The sequence below is a fragment of the Caretta caretta genome, chromosome 11 (genome assembly GCF_965140235.1).
Source record: "Caretta caretta isolate rCarCar2 chromosome 11, rCarCar1.hap1, whole genome shotgun sequence".
NCBI lineage: Eukaryota > Metazoa > Chordata > Testudines > Cheloniidae > Caretta > Caretta caretta.
The window spans coordinates 42,869,154-42,896,297 of record NC_134216.1 but is presented as its reverse complement, the minus strand read 5'-3'; the positions used below and the strand labels follow the sequence as shown (position 1 = coordinate 42,896,297).

The window sequence follows — 27,144 nt, the reverse complement described above, 5'->3', positions numbered from 1 at the left end:
CGTAGGAGTTGCGCAAATCCTCCAGGATCTCCCCTTCAAGGAAGCTTCACTCTTTTCAGGGCAGACTGGTGCGAAGCTTCATGGACTGAAGGACTCCAGGGTGACCCTTATGTCCCTGGGATTGTTTATGCCATCAACTTCAAGGAAGCACTACAAATCTCAACAGTCCTCCAGGAACTCTGACCCACCGGCCCATCAAGACCCACAGAAGAAAAGGAGCGGGAGCTTTACGTATAGACCACCACCCCCTGCTATCTCAGCATCACTGTCTGCCACACCCAGGAGATTCCAAGCCGGCCTTTTGGTGGGATGCTCGAGGACATTATACCAGTCCCTGTGTTTCCGGATCCGGTTTACCCTGTATTTGTGGACCGCCTGTCCTGCTTCATCTGTTCATGGTTCTGTACCACTACGCAATGTTTGGGTGCTGATCACAGTGGAAATACTTGACAGTTCATTTTCACCCCTCGTCCCCAGCCTTCCTCCCTGTCCCTCTTCAGGGATCCCTCTCACAGTCTTTGGCCCAGGAGATTTCCTTCGGGTGGTAGCCGTGGAAGAGGTTCAACAAAATCTAAGGGGTAAGGAGTTCTCTTCCTGTTGTTTCTTAATTCCGAAAGCCTTCTAGACCTTCACTAGCTCAACAGCTATCAAGAAATTGACATAGGGGACACCGGGGAAAGAGCTATCAAGAAATTGATAGCTATCAAGCTATCCCACAGTATTCTTGTCAGCAAGTTAAGGAAGTATGGGCTGGATGAATGCACTATAAGGTGGGTAGAAAGCTGGCTAGATTGTCGGGCTCAACGGGTAGTGATCAATGGCTCCATGTCTAGTTGGCAGCTGGTATCAAGTGGAGTGCCCCAAGGGTCGGTCCTGGGGCCGGTTTTGTTCAATATCTTCATAAATGATCTGGAGAGTGGTGTGGATTGCACTCTCAGCAAATTTGCGGATGATACTAAACTGGGAGGAGTGGTAGATACACTGGAGGGGAGGGATAGGATACAGAAGGACCTAGACAAATTGGAGGATTGGGCCAAAAGAAATCTGATGAGGTTCAATAAGGATAAGTGCAGGGTCCTGCACTTAGGATGGAAGAATCCAATGCACCGCTACACACTAGGGACCGAATGGCTAGGCAGCAGTTCTGCGGAAAAGGACCTAGGGGTGACAGTGGACGAGAAGCTGGATATGAGTCAGCAGTGTGCCCTTGTTGCCAAGAAGGCCAATGGGATTTTGGGATGTATAAGTAGGGGCATAGCGAGCAGATCGAGGGACGTGATCGTTCCCCTCTATTCGACATTGGTGAGGCCTCATCTGGAGTACTGTGTCCAGTTTTGGGCCCCACACTACAAGAAGGATGTGGATAAATTGGAGAGAGTCCAGCGAAGGGCAACAAAAATGATTAGGGGTCTGGAACACATGACTTATGAGGAGAGGCTGAGGGAGCTGGGATTGTTTAGCCTGCAGAAGAGAAGAATGAGGGGAGATTTGATAGCTGCTTTCAACTACCTGAAAGGGGGTTCCAAAGAGGATGGCTCTAGACTGTTCTCAATGGTAGCAGATGACAGAACGAGGAGTAATGGTCTCAAGTTGCAGTGGGGGAGGTTTAGATTGGATATTAGGAAAAGCTTTTTCACTAAGAGGGTGGTGAAACACTGGAATGCGTTACCTAGGGAGGTGGTAGAATCTCCTTCCTTAGAGGTTTTTAAGGTCAGGCTTGACAAAGCCCTGGCTGGGATGATTTAACTGGGAATTGGTCCTGCTTCAAGCAGGGGGTTGGACTAGATGACCTTCAGGGGTCCCTTCCAACCCTGATATTCTATGATTCTATGAAATTAGTTTCGCATCTCTCCCTGGCTTCCATTATTCCCTCCCTGGATCCTGGGGACTGGTACGCTGCTCTCAATTTGAGATGCCTACTTCCCTATATCAATTTTCTAAGGCCACAGAAGGTTCCTCAGGTTCCACACGTGAACCACACGCTCTACCAATTCGCATTACTCCTGTTTGGCCTGTCAGCAGCTCTGCGGGTGTTTACAAAATGCATGGCAGTAGTGGCAGCCTTTCTGAGGAGGTGAGGGGTGCAAGTCTACCCGTACCTGGATGACTGGCTAGTCATCGGCCGGTCCAGGACCATGTAGAATCATAGAATATCAGGGTTGGAAGGGACCTCAGGAGGTCATTTAGTCCAACCCCCTGCTCAAAGCAGGACCAAACCCCAACTAAATCATCCCATCCTCCTCATTGCCCTAGGCCTGCTAATAAATGTACAGAAATCTACCCTCACTCTGTGTAGCGATGCAATGACTCACCGGTGCGGCGCCTCTTTCTGGTCATCTTTGGAATTAGCTGTCCAGCATACAGAGCACCTCCTACTGTCCGCTGTCTTGCCTGCCGCTGGCTCCGTATCCCTCCCGGACCCCGGTGCCCTTTACCTCGGGGTTCTGCCCCAGCAGTACCTCCACGCTCTGGGTCTCCCCTCCCCTCTAAACCCACCTTGCCTCAGTGGCCACTGCTAGTCATCATCTAGCCCCTGCTCACCGGGGCAAACTGCAGTCTGTAATGACCACTCATCATTGGCAAAGGGTTAGGACCTGTTGCCTTTTCCTGTTCCCAGGCTGTATCTCTGCAGGCACAGTACCTTTGAAGGCCTTCACCAAGGCCTCCAGCCTGGGGGTTTACCAGGCTGGAGCTCCCCCGCTCCCTTTGCTCTTCCACAGCACTGCTCTGCTTCAGGTACCTGCTCCCAGGCAACTAGCCCTCTCCACTCCAGGGCTACAGTGAGACTCCTCACAGCTCCTGGCCCACATCACTCTTATCAGGGCCAGCTGGGCCCTGACTGAGCTGGCCATGCCTGTGGTCAGCTATTCGGTCAGCTTCCCCCAGTTGTTCTCACTCATCTTATTTCAGGAGCGGGGTAACTGCCCTGCTACACTCTGGTACAGAGGATAGAGTTTATTGAAGCAGTGCTCAACTCTACCGAGGCCTGAGCCTTCCGTCCAGAAGGGCGGTTTCAGGTGACTAAGTCCTCTGACAGGGCACCTCAAGGGCCAGTCAATTGCAACTGCCCAGAATTGTCTGAGGCGTTTCGCTCACATGGCCTCCGGTACGTATGTAGTGCAGCATACAAGACTGCTCAGACACCTCCAGGCGTGGCTGGCCTCGGTGTCCTCACCAAACCGTCACCATCTAGGCTCCGTTCTTACAGTACCTTCCTTGGTCCTCGCCTCCTTCAACTGGTGGCTGGACCCCACTGGTGGTCTGCACCAGCATTCCATTTTCATGGCCCAAACCATTGATAACCCTGGTCTTGGACACATCAGCACTAGGCTGGGGAGCTCACCTGGGACCCCTCAGGACTCTCAGGACCTTTGTTCTCCGGAAGAGTTCTCACTGCACATCCATGTCAGAGAGCTCAGGGCAGTTCACCTGGCCTGTCAAGTGTTCTTGCCTCACGTTACGGGCAAGAGCATGTTGGTTCTTACAAACAACACTGCAGCCTTGTTCTGTTTCAACAGGCAGGGAGGGGCTCGCTCTTTCCCCGGTGTCCCCTATGTCGAGAAGCAGTTCAGCTGTGGGAGTTCTGCATAGCCCACTCAATCTACCTCGAGGCTTCTCACCTTCCAAGAGCACAGAATGAGCTAGCAGATCACTTTAGCAGGTCTTTCTCCAGTCACCAGGAGTGGTCTCTTTGCCCGGATATCGCAAAGGACGTTTTCCAGCAGTGGGGGACTTCCCAGGTAGACCTATTTGCAACCAGGCACAACAGGAAGCGTCACCAGTTCTGTTCCCTTTGAGGTCACAGCCCAGGATTGCTCATGGATGCCTTCCTACTCCCAGGGATAGGTCAACTGTACTATGCTTTCCTTCCTATCCTGCTAGTGCACAAGATTCTGCTCAAGATCAAGCGGGACTAGGTACAGGTCATTCTTATAGCCCCAGCTTGGCCCTATCCACACTGATTCACGATGCTGCTCGGCCTTTCCATGGTGGCTCCAATCCTGCTCCCTCTGCATACAGACCTGATCTCTCAGGACCATGGTCAACTACTTCAACTGAAGCTCAGCTACCTCCAGTTTATGTCCTGGAAGCTCCATGGCTAAATCCCAGAGAGCTGGCTTGCTTGGAGCAGGTTTATTAGGTCATAGCAGGAAGCCCTCCACCAGGTCTACTTAACTCTCAAAGTGAAAGCAGTTCTCCATATAGGCTTCTCAATGCGGGGGTCTCACCCATGCAGTCTTTGCTGCAGGACTTTCTTGAATATGTATTACACCTGCAACATCAAGGTTTAGTGATTTCCTCAGTTAAGGTGCACCTTGCATATCTGTTTTCTACCATTGGGTGGATAACCAGTTCGTTTTTCAACATGAGATGTCTGTCCGTTTCCTCAAGGGCCTAAAAGGACTATACCCCAAGTGTGAGAACACATCCCTCCATGGGACCTAAACCTGGTCTTATCAAAACTTATGGGTCCCCCGTTTGAACCGTTGGCGACATACCCCTTGTTATACCTTTCATGGAAGGTAGCTTTTTAGTGGCCATTGCTTCGGCTAAAAGGGTCTCGGAGATCTGCGCCTCTGTACACGGTATCCTTTAAGGTTAAGGTGCAGCTATGTCTTCACCCTAGCTTCCTCTGAAGGTGGTTTTCCAGATTCATAGCAATCAGGCAATATTCCTGCCAGTTTTCTACCTGAAACCATATGCGAATAGGGAAGAACAGTGGCTTCGCACACGGGACATAAGACATGCCCTAGCATTCTATATAGAAAGGACCAAACCATTTCGTAAATCCACCCAACTGTTCATAGTGGTAGCTGAGAGGATGAAAAGTCTCCCCATCTCTGCTCAGAGAATTTGGTCATGGATCACATCGTGCATTCGCACGTGTTATGAGCAGGCGGGTATTCCGCCACTAGCTATCCTGACTGCCCACTCCATGAGAGTGCAAGCATCATCAGCGGCATTCCTAGCATAGTTCCCTATCCGGGACATTTAAAAGCAGCAACTTGGTCGTCTGTGCTTACGTTCTTTGCTCATTACACCATCACTCAGCAGTCTAGGGACAATGTCTGATTCAGTCGAGCTATTTTGCAGTCAGTATGTCCATGAGCTCCAATCCCACCTCCTTTGTAACTGCTTGGGAGTCACCTACAGTGGAATTGACGTGTGCAAGCACTCAAAGAAGAAAAAACGGTTACTTAACTTTCTTTAACTGTTCTTTGAGATTTGTTGCACATATCCATTCCACAACCTGACGTCCTACCCCTCTGTATTGGAGTTGGCCAGAAAGAAGGAACTGAGGGGGCATAGGGTTGGCTGGGCCCTTTGTACCAGCGTGGCATAGTATATGAGCAGATGGCCCGAGCCGCCCCAACAGTTACCACTGAGGGAAAAATTACCAGTTACTGTGCTTGGGGCATGCACACACCTCCAGTAGAATGGATATGTGCAACACATCTTGAAGAACAACAGTTATGGAAAGGTAAGTGGTTTTTTTTCTTAATCAAAGTTATTTTCAAGTTTTACTAATACACAAACTTAAATCCATAACTCTCTCTATTTTTTAATTTTCCAATAACTTAAAACAAGCTAAATAACATATTGTTTGCAATTTATTAATGACTGAGCTTGAGAACCATGCCAGATATCTGCCTACAGCAAATATTTATGGTGGAATTTAAAACTTTTAATTAAAATATTATATACTATATTCATTCTAGCCACTTCTTTAATACCATTTTTTAGTGCTTTATAGTTGCAAAATGTCCTGGTACACTTCTGCTTTTCATTAATGTAAAAGGAATTCTGTTTTTGCTATACTCAGTATCTATGTTCAAAATTCCATTTTATAGACATATTATAAAATTATAGCAATTCTTTGGATATTTTAGTGAAAGTAATGTAGTTGTCTTATATCTATATTTAAATTAGCTGTCTCACCATAAATACTTGTAGCTGTTAAAAGGGACCGGGCAGCTATTGGAGAAAACAGTTGGTAAACATTTGCTAGACTCCACAAATCTAAAAAGAAGCTCAAAAATTCTCTAATTCTCCACTGCTTGTACTTTCATTAATCTGGCTTGTCACATGTTGTTGGCAATAGAAGTAAATTTTGCGACAAATGGGAAAGCAAGTCAGGTCACCAGTGAGATAAAATTTTGTGTTACTTTGGGTCTTTTGTGCTGATGCTGCAACCACTTAAACACATGGTTGACATTATTTATGTCCCATTGAGGTCAGTGGGATTATACTAATAAGAGTAAACTTACTTAGGTGGCTGTTCTATAGCTTTTATCTGTTAGCATTATCAGGCCCATATCTACACCTAGAGACTTTCTTCATTTAAAAAAAGAAAATACGAGAAGCGTTTGGCTTCCAGATTGTCAAGAGTTAACCCAGTAACAGTGAATTCAGGGGAAAGAAATTTCTTTCCGTCTGCCAATACCAAAACCGTTAACTGTGAAGAACAGAATGACTTGTAAAGAAAATTGAATGTCAAAGAAATAATTAAACTGTACTTTATGTGAAAACATTAATCAATCCTGCATTTCCATAATAGATCTTCACTTGACAGCCTGGCACAGCTGATCAGCATAGTGGGCAGTAATGACCCATGATTACTTATGTTCTATTTAATAGTAAATGTAATAAGTTTGGAGCTTTGCCTTAGCATAGTTTTACAGACTGCATGCTAGGGTTTAATAGTTCATATTTTGTTTAATAGCTAAATGCCCTGCTCAGCTGAATTTTACTGTTGACATCATTAAGCTATTTCTAAAAATAGACTGATTTTATAAAGACTGAAAGTGGTATTGAGCTATTGAACAAAAACAATTGTCTTTCACCAGCGTTAATAAGTAGTTGTCCTAAATTCAAGTATCATACAGTGTTGTGTTAAATTTCACAGGGTTTTTAGAATGAAGACACGAAACAATACATATAGAAATAGGAAGATGAGACTGGATATTCTTTCTGATGTAATTTCTACATGATATATATTTTACTGCATGTTCTCTGTTAGCTTCCCATAAACACACTTCTATACAAATAAAGTCTACTTTAACCTTTCTTGGTACTGTCCAGTATCCTATCTCCTTCTTAAGTTAAACGGTTGTGTATAATTCCTATTGCTACCCTTCATTTTCTTGGTTTTAAATGATACTATTCTATTTTATTATATATGTAGTACAAATGTCTATTACTTGCATCACCTCAATAACATTCAATATTTTCAGTTAAACCGGCAAAGTCTCTTCTTTAATACAAGCTCTTCTACATCAGTTGCTCCACACATGCAATCTTTTAAAACTTGTATTCTTTTTGCTTTTGTGGACGGCTTTCTCAGCCAATATGTTTCCTTGTTAAAAGATCTCAAACATTATATATAATTCTAAGTATTGCCTCTGTGCCTTACAGAAATATTGCAGAATACAGTATTCCTGTAACAATAAAACATACCCTGTTGTCTGTTTTACTATAACTAAGGCTATGATTTAGTCACGGGTATTTTTTAGTAAAAGTCACGGACAGCTCAAGGGCAATAACCAAAAAGTCACGGCCCGTGTGCTCCAGCGGACACTGCTCCTCCTGGCGGTGGGGGATGGCCCAGGGCCCTGCAGATGCTGCTGCTCCTGGCGGGGAGGGGGCATGGCCCGTGAGGAGCTTGCCGCACATTCTTACCCATTTTTATATAGGGTTTCCTTTAGGATAATCCTTTCACTTTCCCTATAATGTAATCCCTTCTGAATGGCTCCCTCTTTATGGTGACTTGAACAGACACATCACAGGTGTTGCCTTTTCACACACACACCCCCAAACCCTTGTGCAACAAAAATGCTTAATCCATTCCATGGACTATATACAAATACATGTAGTCTGGACCTGTTAGCTTTTGGCTCAAACCAACAACAGGCCAGAGAAGTTCTCATGCTGAATCTCATGAGGATTGGAGGTAGAAAAAGAGTATTTTTTGGCTGGGGGAATACAGATATGTTGAAACAAGCTATGAGGAATCTAATAGAGACTTAGTTTTTCTCCACAAATTTTCTTTCTGATAGTATATTTTGAAATCTCTGAATTTAGAAAATGTGTATTTCATCACTATTACTTTGCTCAAGATGTATTTCATATTTAGTTGCATCTAACCAAATATTTGTCCATGTACTTAGCTTCTTGATGTTGTCATGGTATCTGAATACATTAGTGATGTGACAGCTCACCTGCCCGGTGCCATGAATCTAAATTTTCATTTTTTATTACACCAGTTTAAGTATTCCTCCTTTGTTTTCCTTCCATTTTCCTGTTTTCTGTAAAGAATACTATATATGAAGATTTAGGAGAAGAAACCTCAAACTGTCATGTACAGAGCAAAAATATGCCAGGGAATATAGAGGTTGGGTCTAGCTTTATTACACTCTATTCTGATTTCATTACCTTCCAAAACTGGTTTCTAATAATATCCAGATGACTACCCTTACTTGAACTTGTGTGTCATTAGTCTTCATGCTGTATACAACGTAAGTACTTACATATACACTATGGTACACTTAAGAATGATTAATTTCATACTTTCATCAAAATCATGTAAGACTAACTTCAAATGCATGGTATCTGTTAGCACTAAACACTGATAAATATATAGTATATGCCATTGTTAGCTGGTGGTGTTTTTGCGTCATCTCACTTGTTAATGATGATGCTAATTTGAGTTAGATACCTCCAGAGTTTTTTAAATTTTATATATAAGAATCTGACATTTCATCTTTCACTTTCAAGTCTGCTTAAATATAAAAGTTTTGAGTTATTTTCCATATTTTTATTAGAAAAAAATTTAAAAAATTTAAAAACTACGTGGGATTAGGCTATAAAATACTTTTTCAACCATTATCTTTTAAAAACAATTCTGGAGTTATGCTGATAATTACCCACCTCGTCTTCTATCTGCCATTAGTATATGGAATTGTTCAGAATTAATTTTCATAAAAATTAGACACACGTGGACAAGAAAAAGCAAAAAGACACAATCTAATGTAGGCTGAATAGTCAACACGTTTAAAATTGCTACATCTTGTTGAGAATATTCTCTGGAGTCAAAATGGCCGTCTCCTAAAAGGAGACCAAACTATTTGTTTTTGGTTTTTTTTAAACTTATCTTTATATATTAATAAACTACAATTTACATAGGATGTACCCCGAGGAGTGAAAGTAAATTTAAAATCTCGAGCTCTCTCTGCTCCTTCTGCAGCAACATTAAATTCACATACCCTATTCTCAGAACTATTCAGGTATCTTTTGTGCCAATTCAGTAGACAAACACCTATTTACTAGAGCTAGTCAAGAAAAATTTCATGAACATTTTTTGTCTGAATTTCTGACCATTGAAATTGGAGCATTCCACAGGACAATGTCAATTTTTGATGAAATTCCACTGAAAACTGGGTAGGTTTCTGATGGAACTCTGTGTGCAAAGCAAGTTTCAAAAGTTGCCTGGTTTCCTACCAACTCGCTTGCTCATCAGCCTGAGCTCCTCTGCTCCTCAGCAGCCTAGCTGGCTGGCTGACAGAGAACCTGAGTCCCAGCACCGGGGCTTCCGGGGTCCAGGGCAACCTGCCATGTGGACTGCCCAGGAGGCAGGACTTATAAAGCTGGGCAGAAAACAGTAATTCCATTTCCCTAAATATTTGAAATTTTGGGGGGTTGTCACAAATAGGAACAAAATACAATTTAGAAATCTTGAAATCCTCTGTGAAACAGAATTATCATTCTCTGCCTAGCTATGTTTACTTTCAGTGTATCTGTTCAAGCAATGTTGGGGGACCAAATAGAAAAGAAATACCTGCTAAATTGCTAAGAGGGGCATTGCAAGTATGAGAAGGTAGGAGTTGGGGGTTTTAAAGGAAAACATTATCCCTTTGAAATAAAAATCACATTTTTAATAATAATGTTCATTTGTAGAATTACATTTGTTTAGTGTTCAGAGTAACAGCCGTGTTAGTCTGTATTCGCAAAAAGAAAAGGAGTACTTGTAGCACCTTAGAGACTAACCAATTTATTTGAGCATGAGCTTTCGTGAGCTACAGCTCACTTCATCAGATGTAGTGAGCTGTAGCTCACGAAAGCTCATGCTCAAATAAATTGGTTAGTCTCTAAGGTGCTACAAGTACTCCTTTTCTATTTGTTTAGTGCAAGGTAAAGTAAACTATCAAAATCTGTTCTCAAATAAATTTTATTTCTTTAGCCTTTGTTCTTTTCAGTTCTTTTAAAAACCATAGTGTTTTATTTCTAACCTCCAAGCTAATATATACCATATTTGACATAATTTTATCTTCAAGGACCTCTTTCAGACCTAATTTTCTTCTGTTCTTTCCTTTATTCCCCTCTTTTACTGAATATAGTAACACACTGATAAACTGAACAATTTTTTGCTATGTCAAGTTTCATAAGCTACTGTGAGAACATACTCCTCTTTAATATGCATATTTCTATGAAGGATTTTTGTTTGATGCAAAAATTAAGCCATCAAAACTTGCATTGAAAATACATTTTGAAAAGATATGGGAGCAGCAAATATTGACAGGTAACTTAATGTTTTGTAAAAAATTTGATGTTGCTTAAGACAGTTTGTAACTATTTTTAATGTCTAAAATGTCACGCTGTTCTTAATTTTGATTCTTGTCTAATATAATACCAGCTGTTATCAGGCTCTTCATCAGTAGAGTTCAAAGTACTTTACAAAGGAGGGCCAGTATCATTATCCCTTTTTTACAGATTGGGAAACGTAGGCATGAAGAGGTGAAATGACTTGCCCAAGGTTACCCAGCAGGCTAGTAACAGTGCCAGGAACAGAATCCAGTTGTTCTGAGTCCCAGTTTAGTGCTCTACTAGGTTACACTGCATCTGAGTGTATCATTATTAATTCTTCTTTCCTACAGTGCGTTTGTTCTCATTCCCATTACTTGATTCTTGCATACTGATTGTTTCCTGTTAATGGCTATAAAAAAAAAACCAGAACATTAATAGATCACTATTCTATTATCATTCCTGTTACATTTTGTAGGGAGGTACTCTTTTATAGAGTCTAAATGTGTTTATAAAAAAATTCATTCCACACTCACTGAGCATATTTGGGGTTATAACATAAGTTATAATGTGGATGGTTAAAATTAGGTTTACGTGGTTGAAAGATAACCTACAAAATCATCCAGAAGAGACTTAAAACAGTCTGATCATGTGAATTGGACTATGTGTAGAACCTGCAGTCTACTAACTACAAAATGTAATACAATAAATGTAATGGCATATATTATTTAAAAAAAATCTTTTTACAAGTAATATCTATAGTTTAATATTACAGTGTTCTAAAGTCAAAAATAGTTCTTTTTTTTTGCCATCTGCAGCCATGGAAATGTGTACTGTGTTTTATTTACCCCTAAATGAGCATTCAAAGATCTTGTAAAATTTAAGACTGTTAATACATACCTCTGAAATGCACATAGTCTGAGCCTGGTAAAGTGCATAACTTTCTTCTCCTTTAGAATGAAGTCACCCTGCTGAGAAATGAAGTGGCACAGCTGAAACAGCTTCTTCTGGCTCATAAAGATTGCCCTGTAACCGCCATGCAGAAGAAATCTGGCTATCAGAGTGAGTAATGTTCCATTACCTATAGCCTTAGGCTGCAACAGTGAAATACTGCCAAAGTGAACTGAGCAACCATTAAAAATGAGAAGTGCAGTTATAATATTTAACATTTAATATATAAAATTCTGCAAGCTTATTGCAAGACAGGAATGAATATATGATATTTTGCAATTATTTTTCTAAATGCTTTCAGTTTAAAAAATGTTGTAGATTATCTGAAGTTTAAAGATAGTTTTGGTTGGTTTTTCTATACGTATATACCCAAAATTAATACTAAAGGACTCTAAGCTGCAATAGCTGCTTCTAGTATGTATGATTAAAGTATTGACAGTATATGGTGAACAATCTCTGTAATGCATTATCTTAGGTAAGATGAAAGGTCCTTGTTTCTTCCATTTCATAATGAGATTTCCATTGAGGGGAGGGTAACAGCTGTCCTTATTTACTAGCACATCCAGGATCAGTCAACCCATTAAAATAATCAGATGCAGGTTCCTGGCTCTTACTGTATGCTGTCCCTGAGATTGTTTTGACTTAAAATAACTGTTGTTTGTCATACGAATTTAAGATGTTTTGAATTTTTAAAATAGGATTCTAATAGTGAAGGGCTTACTGAGAATTCTCAAGTTAAACTGAAATCAGTAAAACTGTAAAATAAAGTTTGTTATTCACTTAATTTTTCACATTTGAAGCATTTTAGAAGTTAATTATGCTTTTCTTACTTCTAACTTCTTTTTTTGGATATGATGCACAGAGCTAGAACCAGCTGCTGTTTTAGAATAAATGGCCAATTTTGTCCATTGTACACAAATTCGTAACAAATAACTGAGCTGGGAATGCATTAGGCAACATTCATAATATATAACCCACAGCTTTCGTTTTTATGATTTAGTGATATTTCAGGATATTTGTAAATGTGAAGATTGTTTCAGCCATATGTAGCCACTTCGTTTTAATTTGCCAGTGTCAGTAATTCGGGAGAATAAAGGAACATTTTGTATTGCATGCAAACAGTTCCTCAGGTGCTTGCGATAAAACTTAATGGCCACCATCTTTACTTGTAGTCATTGTAAGCAGTTTCATCAGAATGGGCAATATTTTTTAATTTAAAAGATTCAGGAGATTTAGCAACTCTCTGTTGCCATATATATTTAGAACACTGATTTTGTCAGTTTGAGCTTATAAATCTTAGTCCTTTGATCTCCAGTCATTTTGACAGGATGGAAAATAGCATCTTGGAGTAAATTGGAACCATATAGAAATATGTTCGGGATTTATATTAACAATGATTGCTGCAGGAATGAAGCCATTATGGCTCCCATCTGACAGAACAACATAATTTCATATAGAAGCTACTAGAAGATACCATTATGCATGCACGGTTTTCCTAAACAGGCTAGGTTTCTTGAATTTTGCTAGTTTGAAGATACATGTGTTTCTCTGGATTTGCATGAAAAATTATTAAACGTATGCATTTTTTAAATAGACTGGCAGATAATTCCAAATTAAGGATTTTTTTCATTAAAATTCTAAAAACTAAATGTTTAGTAATACTGTTGACCTTCATACTTGCAAAAATGCTACAGTATTTATAAATCACTGCAGATCTTGAAGTTCTTAGGCTTGTCTTCATTATGAAAGACAAAGTAAAACTAACTCACTACTAACCAGAACAGAGAATGTAAAGTTGATAAAATATCTATTTTTGAAAAAAGGAACTACATTTTAAAATAAGTATAAAAAGATGTTCAGAAGGGAACGTGCAGGCATAGTTCACTTAGTATTTTTTTAAAGCCTTTGGCACAGTGCCACACAAAATAATGATCTACAGGATTAGTATAATGAGTAATATGGTGTGGGGGTGATCTAGGTACATGTAAGTAGATAAAGAATGCGCATACACACCAAACTCATCTCTCTCTGTTTAAGTGTTATGTCCAAAGCACTTCACAATATCTCTGAGAGAATTAAATAATATCTTAATTTTACAGATATTGGGGCAACACACACACAAAGTGACTTGTGCAAGACTATATGATGAGTCATAGCAAGTACCAATTAAAATGGTTTTAGTTAATGTTTGTGGTTGTGGCATGAATAGAAAATAACTTCAAATCTTTAAAAAAAAATTAACAAAGTTATGTCCTATGTACATCAGCAGCATGACCATGTTAGCTGAACTTTTTTAAAAAGTATTAAATAGTTTCTTATCATCTTGTGTGGTATAAAAGAGGCAGAATTAGAATACTCCTGCAGTGCAAGGTATTGTGTGCTGCTGGGACTCAGTTAATTTATATCCTGCGGACATGACTTTAACAATTCGGTCCACAATTTAATGGGGTTTCACTTAAAACGCACTTAAACAGGCAGAAGCAAACAATGGCATTGCAGGATTTTTTGACATTTATTTAGGTATCTTTAAAAGATCTTTTGAACAACTTCTGCTTCACATAGAGTGAAAAACACGAGTACTAGGTCCCTCTTTCTTACTAGCATTTTCCAGTTACTTTAAGTACCTTTCACCTGCTTCTGAGGCGAGAAACCAGAAAAGGCAAAAAGAGAAGTGATTACATTTCATGAGGCTGTTTGGAGGAAACCCTGAAGCAATGTAAGAGTTGTCAGTCACGTATAAATTCATGTCATTCCCAAGCAGATATGCTACTGGTCAGTTGTTTAGGAAATTTCTTGAACAAGCCCTTAAACAAAATTTTTAAATCGTATGTGTAATCTACAAGAGAAACCTAAACCCTATGTTTTCTATCTATAGTCCCATCTCGGACCCAGTTTCAGGAATACGCTGCTGCTAAGCCTATATAGTCTCTTAAACTTCTTCTTGGTGTGGAGGATGGGGAGAAATGAGGGAGGATGAATAATCTTGAAGGGGCAGAGGGTAGTTGGAGAATTGTAGGTGTGAGGACATTACTTCTCTTTGTTAGTAAAGATTCAGGAAGCTTCCAGAACGCTAGATGATCGCATTTGAATAAAACTTAATAAAAATAGGGATTGTAATTGAGTCATGATTGAATCAAACATTTTTTGATTCCTGCTCTAGTTAATTGTAAAGAAACAATTGGGGTCCCGCCATTACAATAATTATGTAAATCCATTGCCTACAAATTGTTCAGGATAAGTCAACCCTTTCTGTGATTTAGCCACCACCCTAGAGAATTTTCTGGCTACTGTAGAATTGCCTAGATGTTGACCTACATATTCCCATAGTCCCCTTGCGCCCTCAGTATCTGCTTTTATCTCTGGAGACTTCATCTTCAGTATTGCACTCTGCACTTGACTCTGTCCGTTCTGTGCATTTGCACCAACCTTATGTAAGCTGTCACAACTGTGTGAATAACTGATTTTTTCGGTTTGCTGGCATTTCCAGAAAAAAAAAAAGCAGCAAATGAAAAATTCGAAGGAAAAAAAATTGGAAAGAGTGAAGTGTTTTGTTTGACCCAAAACATTTCACTTTTGAGCTTTATCTTTTAAAAATAAAATTGAAGGAAATCTAAAACAAAGTCATTTCAAATAGAAAAATCACAATTTTCATTTAGAAAATATGAAAATGTTGGTTTATATTTTCAGATTTTTTTTGAAAGAATTTTTCAACTAAAACAATATAGCAAAATTCACACATTCACTAAATGTTTTGATTGACCCAAATCTCCAGGTTTGGTCAAAAAACTTCAACCAGCTCTAGTCAGACTACACCTTTGGCAGAAAGTGTTCGCAATTTTTTCCCATTTGGATGTCTGACGAGTGTGTAGCAATACTTTTTAGTGTACCCAGAAGGCATTCGCCCATACTTCGAATCTTGTTGTAAATTTCTTCAAAATACCCTACTTCCAACACATTCTGGTCTACGTGGTAGCCCACTTCCAAAGTGCGTGGGCAGAGCCCTCCTATCTATGAAGAAGACAGTCAAAATGAAGCAAGCCTTACAAGAATTGTGAAGTCACCAAGACTGCAGTTTTTCCTGAGTTTTAGTTAGAACCCATCAAGACCACTGAATTTGGACAAATTTACTCTGTCAATGCCACTCTGTCATGGTGGCTTCCAGATTTAACTGTTCCTACATTTGGATCTCAAGATGCTGGCCCTGACAGCTGGGCACATAAAAGGTTAATTGTTCAATAGCTGTGTCAGAATGCAATTCTATCTTTTTTTTTATACCCTGGGAAATTTCCCACCTCCATTTCTGACTTCAGATTTAGGAAAAAAAGTTTCCTTTGGTGTCGAGCAGTTCTCTAAGTGCACTATATTTCCACTGAGTAGAATTTTTTGCTCTTCAAAGGGAAGTTCTTAATTCCAGCCTTTGTCTGCGGGTGATATGAAGGACTCACCAGGCAGGGGACTCTGAAGTGTGAGCAGCAGAAGGAGCTGGTGTATAGGTTGAGGAGTTTCTGGGACTTTCAGTATTTTCAGTCAGTGGGTGGAGCAGTAACAGCAGCACCTGACAGGGGAAGAAGAGGTTTGTCAGCTGGGAGTCCCCATTGTACATCCTTTTCTCCAGTGATGCTCCATCCACTACCTCCTTAGTCTCTCCAAGAAAGAAGGGACACTTCACAGCTCTCCTGTCAGTTTCATAAAATGTTGTTGTTTTTTAAATCTCTTCATTTTGTAAAATACAGGAAATTGCATTGAAGTTTCCATTATTTTTCAGGGACAAATCTCTAACCTCTTTGCATCTCTCTTTTTATTTGGTTTTACATCAATAGAGGTTTGTATACTGCTTGAAATGGGGTATGGAATACCAAGGATGTGACCATTACCAAATGGTGCACGCTGAATGAATAAACTCTCTCTCTCTCCCACCCTTCCTCCCTCCCTGCTCCCCACCATGGGTGGCTACAGCCCTGTTTAGGGACTTGAACAGCTTTTGAAGCCATTTGTTCTATCTCCTTTTTCTTTATCTTGCTGCATTCCCTTGCCACATGATCTTTTGAGATGTGTGAAAACAGCCACCAGTCAGTGAGCTTCCCCTCCTATCCTGATACCATTTCTGTCTCCTTTGATGTTTGAAGCATCCATTTAAAAAAAAAGAACAAAGTCCACAAAAACATGCTATCTAAATTAATAGGGATTTTGTAGCAGTCTGTTCCAAAAGGTCAGCACTGCACTCTTGAAATAGGACTCATTCCATAAACACCGTAAAAAACACCGTAATAGAGATTCAAACTAAATGTCTATCCCAAATTTAAAAAAAAAAAAAGTAAGACCCAAAAAAATGCCACCATGGATAAAGAGTGGAGAGTAAAAGTGGTGAGAAGCAAAAAGGCGCAGTTTAAAACCTGGAAGTCAGATCCTACTGAGGAAAATAGGAAGGCGCATAAACATTGGCAAGTCAAATGTAAAAATATAACATGTGAGGCCGAGAAAGAATTTGAAGAGGAACTAGCTAAGGACACAATTACCCTATTTGTTTAAATACATCAGAAGCAGGAAGCCTGCCAGAGTAAGTGGGGCTACTGGACGATTGAGGTGCTAAAGGAGCACTCAAGGAAGACAAGGCCATTGTGGAGAAGCTAAATGAATTCTCTGCATTGGTTTTCACTGCAGAGGAGATCCCCACACTCAAGCCATTCTTTTTAGGTGACAAGTAAGAGGAACTGTGCTTGACTGAGGTGTCAGTATAGCAGGTTTTAGATCACCTTGATAAATTAAACCATGTTAAGTCACCAGGACCAAATGGTATTCACCTAGAATTCTGAAAGAACTCAAATATGAAATTGCAGAACTGCTAGCTCTGGTATGTAACCTATTGCTTAAATCAGCCTCTGTACCAGATGACTGGAAGGTAGCTAATGTAACACATATTTTTAGAAAAGGCTCCAGAGGCAATCCCGGAAATTACAGGCTCGTAAGCTGAACTTCAGTGCAGATAATTGGTTGAAACTGTAGTAGGGAACGGAATGATCAGACACATAGATGAACATGATGTGTTGGGGGGGAAGAGTCAACACAGCTTTTGTAAAGGGAAATCCTGGCTCACCAATCTCTTAGACAAGGGTAATCCAGTTGACAGAGTACTTTAACTTTCAGAAAGCCTTTGACAAGTTTCCTCACCAAAGGCTCTTAAGCAAACTAAATAGTCATGGGATAAGAGGGTAGGCCTTATCATGGGTCAGTAACTGGTTAAAAGATAGGAAAAAAGGGTTAAAAATGAACAGTCAGCTTTCATGATGGAGAAAGACTAATAGAGGGTCCCCCGTGGATCTGTACTGGGACCTGTGCTGTTCAACATATTCATAAATGATCTGGAAAAAGGGGTGAACATGAGGTGGCAAATTTTGCCACCTCAATACAAAATTACTCAATTTAGTTAACTCCAAAGCTGACTGGGAAGAGTTAAAAGGATCTCACTAAACTGGGTGACTGGGTGAGAAAATGGCAGATGAAATTCAATATTAAATTCAAAGTAATGCACTTTTGAAAAAATAATCCCAACTGTACATTCAAACTGATGAGGTCTAAACAAGCTTTAATTACTCAAGAAAGCAATTTAGGAGTCATCATGGATAGTTTCCTGAACACATCTGTGCAGTGGCAGTAAAAACAAACAAAGCACCCCAAAACTAACAATGTTAGAAACCATTAGGAAAGTGATAATAAAACAGAAATATTATAATGCCACTTGAAAAATCCATGGTATTCCCACATCTTGAATTACTGTATGCAGTTCCAGTTGGTCCATCTCAAAAAAGATATATTAGAATTGGAAAAGATGCAGAGGACAACAAAAATTATTAGGGGTATGGTACAGCTTCCATGCAAGAAAAGATTAAGACTAGAGCTGTTCATCTTAGAAAAGAGACGACTAACGGGGGATATGACAGAGGTCTAAAAAATCATGAGTGATATGGCAGAAGTGAATAGGGAGGTGTTATTTAGCTGTGCACATAACACATGAACTATGAGTCATCTGATGAAATTAATAAGTAACAGGTTTAAAACAAACAGAAGGAAGTACTTCTGCCCACAATGTACAGTCAACCTATGAAACTCATTGCCAGGGGATGTTGTGAAGGCCAAAAGTATAACAAGGCTAAAAAAATTAGCTAAGTTCATTGAGGATTGGTCCATCAATGGCTATTATCCAACCCATTCTCTGAGTGTCCCTAAACCTCCAACTCCCAGAAGCTGGGACTGGATGACAGAGATGGGTCACTCAAAATTGCCCTGTTCTGTTCATTCCCTCTGAAGCATTTGGGCACTGGCTGATGTCAGAGACAGGATACTGGGCTAGATAGACCATTGGTGAGCCCCAGTATGGCCACTCTTATGCTGTTATACTAGTTAACATTTCTTTGGAATACATTTGCAAGGCTGCCTACTTGCATGTTTGTCTGACTTTGCTTCTATTCAAGCAATACTGTGTAAAACGGTTACTTTCTGTCTCTGAAAGTAATCCCTTCTTAGTGTGGATATAGGACTGCTATAAAGATCTCATTATGTTGTAGAATTGACTTGCTCATCAGTGAATTTTCATTCTTGCAACTGGTATTTCTGCACTGAAAAAACCTCAGCCCACAATAATCTACCTTCAAGGTTTTTTTGTTGTCCGTGCTAGGTTCTTAGTTATTATCGTAAACTTTGGTGTATCCTTCCTTGGACAGTGTTTGTTTGTGTCTTTGTTATCCTTTTTAGTTTTGGATTCAGTTTTTCTATGCATACCCTATTCAATAAAAATCTTTATTTTGATTGCGCCATTTTAGAATGGAGCTCTTTTCCTCCTTAACTTCTAGCCAGGTGTCCGTCTCCATTTCAGTTATTAAGTGCAAAAGTAAATGCTTTGGAAGTTGCCGCAGGAGACTCAAGCAACATTCCAGGAAGCTTGGGATGGTACCAAAAAATCTTGCAGTTAAATTTATCATTCAACTTTCCATTTTTATGTGAGCAAAAACCGGTTGTGAACTGAAATTACTTTACCTGAAAGATACCACTTACAGGTAAAAAATCTGAGTTCCTCAATTTATTGTCACTGGATAATAATGCCTGTTCAACAATCTGACTAATCAGAAATAGAGATTACACAATGGAAGAAGAGATTTAATTAAAACACTAATTAATTTACCAATTATCACATATAAACATAAAATAAAAGTTTGATGTCTAAACAATGTTCTCATCTAAATATATGTGTCTATCAGATAATCTATTAAGTGGATTTCACATCTCATATTGACTTCCTTATCTCCTAAAATGCCCCATATATATATGAACTTTCTCTGTTCTAAATGAAAGGATTGTGTTGTAAAATGTAACTGATGCATTTATTGAAAGAGTAATTCCTGTTAAATCGTGCCTCTGTTTTTAAAAAAAAAAAAAAAAAAACTATATTTGCACAGGAAGAAAATTTTTTTGTTTTTTCAATACTTGGATTTTCTGATCAAAAAAATTAGGGACAGGAATGTTTGGGTAATTCATTTGAGTACTTCATTGATTCAGAGCAAGCCAAACAAAAGAAGTTCTTGGATGTCTTCTGATTTTTAAAGACTTTTATATCATACATTAATTAACTCTTATTGGCAGATATTTAAGTGCTAAGCAAAACAAATGGAATTTCACCCTGTTGAAAGAATGAAGATTTTGCATATTGAAAACTTTCTTGTCCAACTGAGCAATAGCAATTTACTGTATTACAGAGAGTGATTTTCATAAACATTATTAATGATCAAACTGAGAATGATTCTCTTGCTGAATTACTAGTCAAATGCAGTATCTTGTGGTTTTTAAAAAATCTGAATCCAATTAATTCACATAACTATAGAACAGCTGGTGGCATTTAGACTATAAATACTGTTTTTCTCATATGTGTGCATCATTAGACTCAGGTGTTGTAGTCATCAGTTCCTGCACTAGATGGAAAATCAACCAAAATTAACTGTGGTTTTAAATAGGTGGGAATAATCATTTGAAAATGTACCTGTGTCCATAAATATTCTAACCTTCTATCCTGGTTTTGTTTATCAAAAAATACGAACCAAGTTACCTGTTCATCTTTATATATATATATATATATATATATATATATATATATAGCAATTATACTAAAAATAAATTTTTGAAAATGTCTTTGTATATGTGCTATTAATTGTGATTATTTACAGAACTCGTATTGTTAGCTGAACATTTTTTATGCATATTTTAGAAAAAACAGCAAGTGAATTTTTTTTCTTTAGCTGCAGATAAAGATGACAGTTCTGAAGACATTTCAGTGCCAAATAGTCCACATGCAGAAGCTATTCAGCATAGTTCTGTCAGCACTTCCAACGGAGTAAGTTCCACCTCCAAGGCAGAAGCCGTAGCCACATCCGTTCTCACCCAGATGGCGGACCAGAGTCCAGAGCCAGTGCTTTCACAGATCGTTATGGCTCCACCTTCCCAGTCACAGCCTTCAGGAAGTTGATTAAAAACTTGCATTGCAACAGTTTCTTAGATATACATTTGTGACTTTAAAGGGAAATCAAGACCAGTCTCCATCTAAAAAAATATGTAGCTTAAAATTACTCATTTTTAAAATTTAAATTTAAATTTGGCTTTAAAGATGGGCAGATGAAGAGGAGACTGAACAGCAGTTTCTAGTCTCCTTGCAGAAGATGGATTTTTTTTTTTAAAAAAAAGATGATTTACTAGTTATTTTCTGTGCTCAATGTGTAAAGTGTGTGTAAAGTACAATGTGGTTTATTTCACTTTTAATTTGGTATTATTTCAGCCAACTTTGGGGTGAATTATTAAAGCTCATCCCCAAGACTGTGATAGTAATATTATGTGACATTTTATACCAAAGTTCTGCATAGTCCCTATTGACTTTGTAATGTTGGCAAGGTCATAAAGCACTAGGCAAGAGAAAAAGACAGTAATAGTACATTTGCTTTTAGTCTTTTTGCCTTTTTATTGTTTTGCACATTATGAGAGAGAGAACATTGGGAGAAAATGTTTGCTTTGTATCATGTGTAGCATTTTGTTTAGCTTATTAACTGTTTTGTTTGGTTGGTTTTTTTTTTTTTTTTTTTAATTGTTTAACAGGGCCAGTATGGTGTAGGGACATACAGTACTTTTGTGCACATACCTAAACTAGATGAGGGTCATTACTAACTAGATTTTCTTTAAAAACTGATGCCAATTTTTTCAACACTTTAATTTTAAAGCAGGAGCTTTATTTCTGCTGTCAAAACAATGGTCTACAACTACCCTTTGTTGGTAGGCTAGTAGAAAACAGTAAAAAGATATTGTACAATACAGGGTTATCAAATATGGAATACTTTTCATAGCTAGCTTGATACGTTGTGGATTTTTGAATCACAGACTAAGGAGTTTACTCATATACGAGTATGGATGCCAGAAAAGCCTAAAAAACCTTTGTTAAACACTTTTTCCCTTCTTCTTTATCATGGTCTTGTATTTGCAAGCTAACTTGTACTTAATTCTTGTGAAAGCACTGTCATCTTTTAGTAGCAAAATTTTGATACCTTTCTTGTGGAAAAATCAGTATCTACCATATCTTGGAAACAATGTAATTATAATGTGGCATGTATGTGCGCGTATGTGTGTGAGGATGGTTCAGTAGTTTATGCCAGCAATCTTTGCTTGAATGTTTAAAGATGCCTTCAATGTGATGCTGGCTGATAGATTGCAGTTTAAAAATGTTATTTACAGTGTGAATTTGGATAACTAACATTCCATGATGTACGTTTGTTTCTGATGAGATGATTGTAGGTACACTTTTTCTCATTATCCAGTCGTCTGTAGGATATTGAGTTTTTTAAATGTGCCATTACCTATTTGGATTCTGTACTCATGTTCAAAATACAGTACAATATTTTACAACAGATTATGTTGGGGGGAAAAAAGTAGATGTGTGCTTTCAGGTCAGAAAACTTCGTATAATAGCAAAAGAGTAGCAAATTTTGGCAGTAAGACAGGATTCCATTATGTATATAACAAAGATTTAATGCATTTATAATGGGTTGTGTAGTTCATTTTCTCTTCCTTCTCCATGCTACACTGTTTTAAATCTCAGTGCTATCAAATTCCTTATGAGATTCATTTTTAAATCTATGAAATGTAATTGGTAATACAGAGGAAGAACATAATTTGTATAATATACAATCATACTATAATCAAAACTGGACAAAGACATATCTGAATTGTGTGTATGTCATTTCAGTGCTGTAAGTGTGAAAATAGGAATTCTAAATATTTTGTATTTTAAAAACAAGGAAGTAATTTTTGAGTTGATAAATCCATATGTTTAAATACTTTTACCAGTTTCATGGGGGAAAAAGTTAGTTACTAAAAAATTCCGCAGTGGTAAAATATACCATAAGTCTTGTGAGAAGGGAATTTATCTCAAAGGCACAAAATGTGAATTACACAGGAAAGCTATACAGTTACTATGTTTCATTGTAATTTTGGTGAACTAGATAAAACCTCATTGGTTACAATATCATTCTCTTTCCTAAACACTAAGGCATTTTTTATCTTATTTATGCAAGTGATTTTTTTTAATAAAACTGTTGTGCCTGTAAAATAAGTCTACATAGGTGTGAGAAGACATGTAAGCATTTAACGAATGGGGTTGGGAAAAGAACCATAATAAACATGTCTGTGTTCAGCAAATAGAGAAAACCGTTATTAGTTGTACAACCATGAATTCCGTTTTGATACATGTGTCACACTACTTCTGTACTTATCATTTCAAGTCTTTACATTTTAACATTTCACAAACTGTACTGTTTTCTTTTATGTGCAATTTGCATGAGTAAATCATCAGAGAATAATCTTTAAATTATGTTCCTATTTTAATGAAATGACAACTGTTCTAAAAAGGTAGTGGTGTACTCAGACTTCTTTCTCCAGGGTTTTTTTCTCTAATGGTTGTTAGCATTTATGTGGAACTCACCACTAAAGTGTCAGTGTAACATTAGATAAACATAGAAGAACATCCCTGTCTTCTAGAGAAGGAGTCAAATTCCATTCCTCTACCCTTGGATTCAAACTACTTTGTTTAGAGGAATTATTCTTCCATCATTAGTTCCAGGAGCGGAAGATGGACATCAGAAAGGAGTCTTGCAACATGACCCGTAGGTCACTGATGTGGTTCAACCTGATTTCTGTTGGCAGTGAGTTCCATAGCAGAGTTTAATTTTTTTTTGTCTCTCAGCTAATAATCTGTAAAGTTACAAAAGTAATGTAAATCTACAGCTAACTCATATAATCCCTTAATAAATACAGTAAGTATGTAGAAAATAGAGGTGGGCAAATACTACAAAAATTATGAGCATTCAAATTTAAAAATAAAATGTTCCCCTTTTGTTTGCTTTTTCTGAAGATTTGGGTTGATTAAGTTTTATTCTCATAAATGTTTGTGGAAAGCTTATTACAAGTTTACATGCTCACACTGAAAGTGGTGCATTCTGTATGGGTCACCCCTTAAAGTATAGAGCAGGGATCTGTAAGCTTTGTCCCACGGCCCGCCAGGGTAAGTCCCCTGGTGGGCCGGGCTGGGCCGGTTTGTTTACCTGCTGCATGCGCAGGTTCAGCCAATCACAGCTCCCACTGGCCGTGGTTCGCCTCTCCAGGCCAATGGGGGCCTTGGGAAGCGGCAGCCAGCACATCCCTTGGCCTGCGGGCTGCGTGCCAAAGGTTGATGATCCCTGGTATAGAGATATGGTTCCCAAAATCTCTCCACAGAGCGCTGATACAGAGGCAGAAAAAAAAAGCAGACAGGAACCTGACTGCATCCTTTGAAGCTAGATTTGCGCACGCAATTATTTTGTGTAAATGTGATGAGAAAATTCAATTTAAATTCTGCATGCAGTCATTCATTCTTACAGAAGTTTAATATAGGAAAATTGCTTCAAACAAGGGCTACATGATAAAGAAAGAGAAATGTAACATTTTACTATTCTTGCTTTTCTCCCAGAGACATTCAGATACCCTTTTGCTTCATCAAACTCCCTTCCTGATTATAGGAATTATAGTCACCACCTCAGGAAAGAGAAACAATACCATGAGTTTTATGTGAAAAATCACTACTCACCACCATTATTCAAATATTGAGTGCAGGGTCAGACCTAAGTAAATAATTGACTGTGTGTGTATGTGGTTCTGGGGCCAAACTGTGTGGGGGAGTTTGGTTTGAACTGAAACTGGATTTATTTGTTTTTTCTTGCAGGAACAAAAAACTCGAAAACATTTCATTCAACCCAAAACAAAATTTGTTCAAACCCAAAACTGTTTCATAATTAGCTAAATTCCTTTACAAAATGGATTTTGAAATGTCAAGTTTCATTTCAAAATGGTTCAAACACAGTTTTAACATTCAGTGTCAAAATGGCTGAAAGTTTAGACATTTTAAAATTTATTTTCCATTTATTTTTCAGCTGTTGATTTTCAGTAAGTCTTGGTACCCCAAGGAAGCTCTAGAAGACAGGAAGAAAGTTAATGTGCCAATATTTAAAAAGGGTGAACAGGATGACCCAGGTAATTATAGGCCTGTCAGCCTGACATCAATCTCAGGCAAGATGATGGAGCGGCTGATACAAGACTTCACTGATAAAGAATTAAAGAAGGATAATATAATTAATGCCAATAAACATGGGTTTATGTCAAACTAACTTGATACCTTTTTTTAATGAGATTACAAGTTTGGCTGCTAAGGGAATAGTGTTGATGTAATATACTTAGACTTCTATAAGGCATTGACGAGAATAATATAAAATGAACATGGCACACATTAAATAGATTAAAAGTTGGCTAACTGATAGGTTTCGAAATGTAATTGTAAATGGAGAATTATCAAATGATTGTTTCCAGTGAGGTCCCACAGGGATCAGTTTGTGGTTCTACGCTATTTAACATTTTTATCAATGGCCTGGAAGGAAACATAGTCATCATTGATAAAATTTTCAGTTAGGAGTGGTAAATAATGAAGAGGACAGGTCATGGATACACAGAGAGATCTGGATCACTCGCTGTGTGGCTAACGATAAATTATACTTCTAGGAACAAAGAATATAGGCCATACTTACAGGACAGGAGACTATCCTGAGAAGCAGTGATTCTGAAAAAGATCTGGGGATCGTGATCAATAATGAGCTGAACACCAGCTCCCAGTGTAATGCTGTGGCCAAAAGGGCTAATGCAGTCCTTGGAGCAGAGAGGTAATTTTATCTCAGCAGCAGTTGCACCAGTGCAAAATACAAAAATACTGTGTCCAGTTTTGTGTCCACAATTCAAGAAGGCTGTTGATCAATTGGAAAGGGTTCAGAGAAGAGCCACAAGAATGACTAAGTCATTATGCAAGGTAACCTATTTCCCCTTTTTTTTCCCTACCCCTCCCCCCCTCCCCCCGACGTTCTTGTTAAACCCTGGATTTGTGCTGGAAATGGCCCACCTTGATTATCATACACATTGTAAGGAGAGTGGTCACTTTAGATAAGCTATTACCAGCAGGAGAGTGGGGTGGGAGGAGGTATTTTTTCATGCTTTGTGTGTATAAAAAGATCTTCTACACTTTCCACAGTATGCATCCGATGAAGTGAGCTGTAGCTCACGAAAGCTTATGCTCAGATAAATTGGTTAGTCTCTAAGGTGTCACAAGTACTCCTTTTCTTCTTGCGAATACAGACTAACACGGCTGTTACTCTGAAGAATGATTAAAGGATTAGAAAACCTGCCTTACAGTGATAGATTCAGAGTTCAATCTTTTCAGCTTAACAGAGAGAAGGTAAAGGAAGTACTTGAGTAGTCTATAACAGAGATGGGCAAACTACAGCCCACGGGCTACATCCAGCCCATAGGACCCTCCTGCCCAGCCCCTGAGCTCCTGGCCCAGGAGGCTAGCCCCCGGCCCCTCCCCTGCTGTTCCCCCTCCCCTGCAGCCTCAGCTCACTGCGCTGCTGGCACAATGCTCTGGGCAGCGGGGCTACAGATCCGCAGCCTGACCCGGTGCTCTGTGCTGTGCAGTGGTGTGGCTGGCTCTGCCGGTTCTGGTGCTGTAGCGCCGCCAGCCATCTGTGCTCCAGGCAGTGCGGTAAGGGGGCAGGGAGTGGGGGGGTTGGATAGAGGGCAGGGGAGTTTGGGGTGGTGATCAGGGGGTGGGGGTGTGGATAGGCTTTGGGGCGGTCAGAGGGTGGGAAATGGGGGTTGAATGGGGGGCAGGGGTCCCAGCAGGAAGGAGAGGGGGTTGGATGGAGCAGCAGGGAGCAGTCAGGGGCGAGAAATGGGGGGGGGGGGTCAGATATGGAGTGGGGGCTGGGCCATGCCTGGCTGTTTGGGGAGGCAGAGCCTCCCATAACTGGCCATACAATTTCGGAAACCTGATGTGGCCTTCAGGCCAAAAAGTTTGCCCGCCCCTTGTCTATAAGTACTTACCCAGGGAGCCAATATTTAATAATGGTCTCTTAAATCTAGCAGAGAAAGATATAACACAATCCAATGGCTGGAAGTTGAAGCTAGACCAATTCAGACTGGAAGTAAGGTATACATTTTTAACTGAGAATAATT

General features: G+C 39.2%; 1 protein-coding gene across 1 annotated transcript in view; it reads left to right on the top strand.

The window, feature by feature from the left end:
- Window positions 1-11,648, top strand: part of ATF2 (activating transcription factor 2) — a 79,669-nt gene extending 68,021 nt beyond the window's left edge. Inside the window, exon 13 of the mRNA XM_075117972.1 lies at window positions 11,535-11,648. Coding sequence (XP_074974073.1) covers window positions 11,535-11,648 — 114 coding nt within the window. The remainder of the gene's footprint in view (window positions 1-11,534) is intronic.
- Window positions 11,649-27,144: the final 15,496 nt, after the last annotated feature.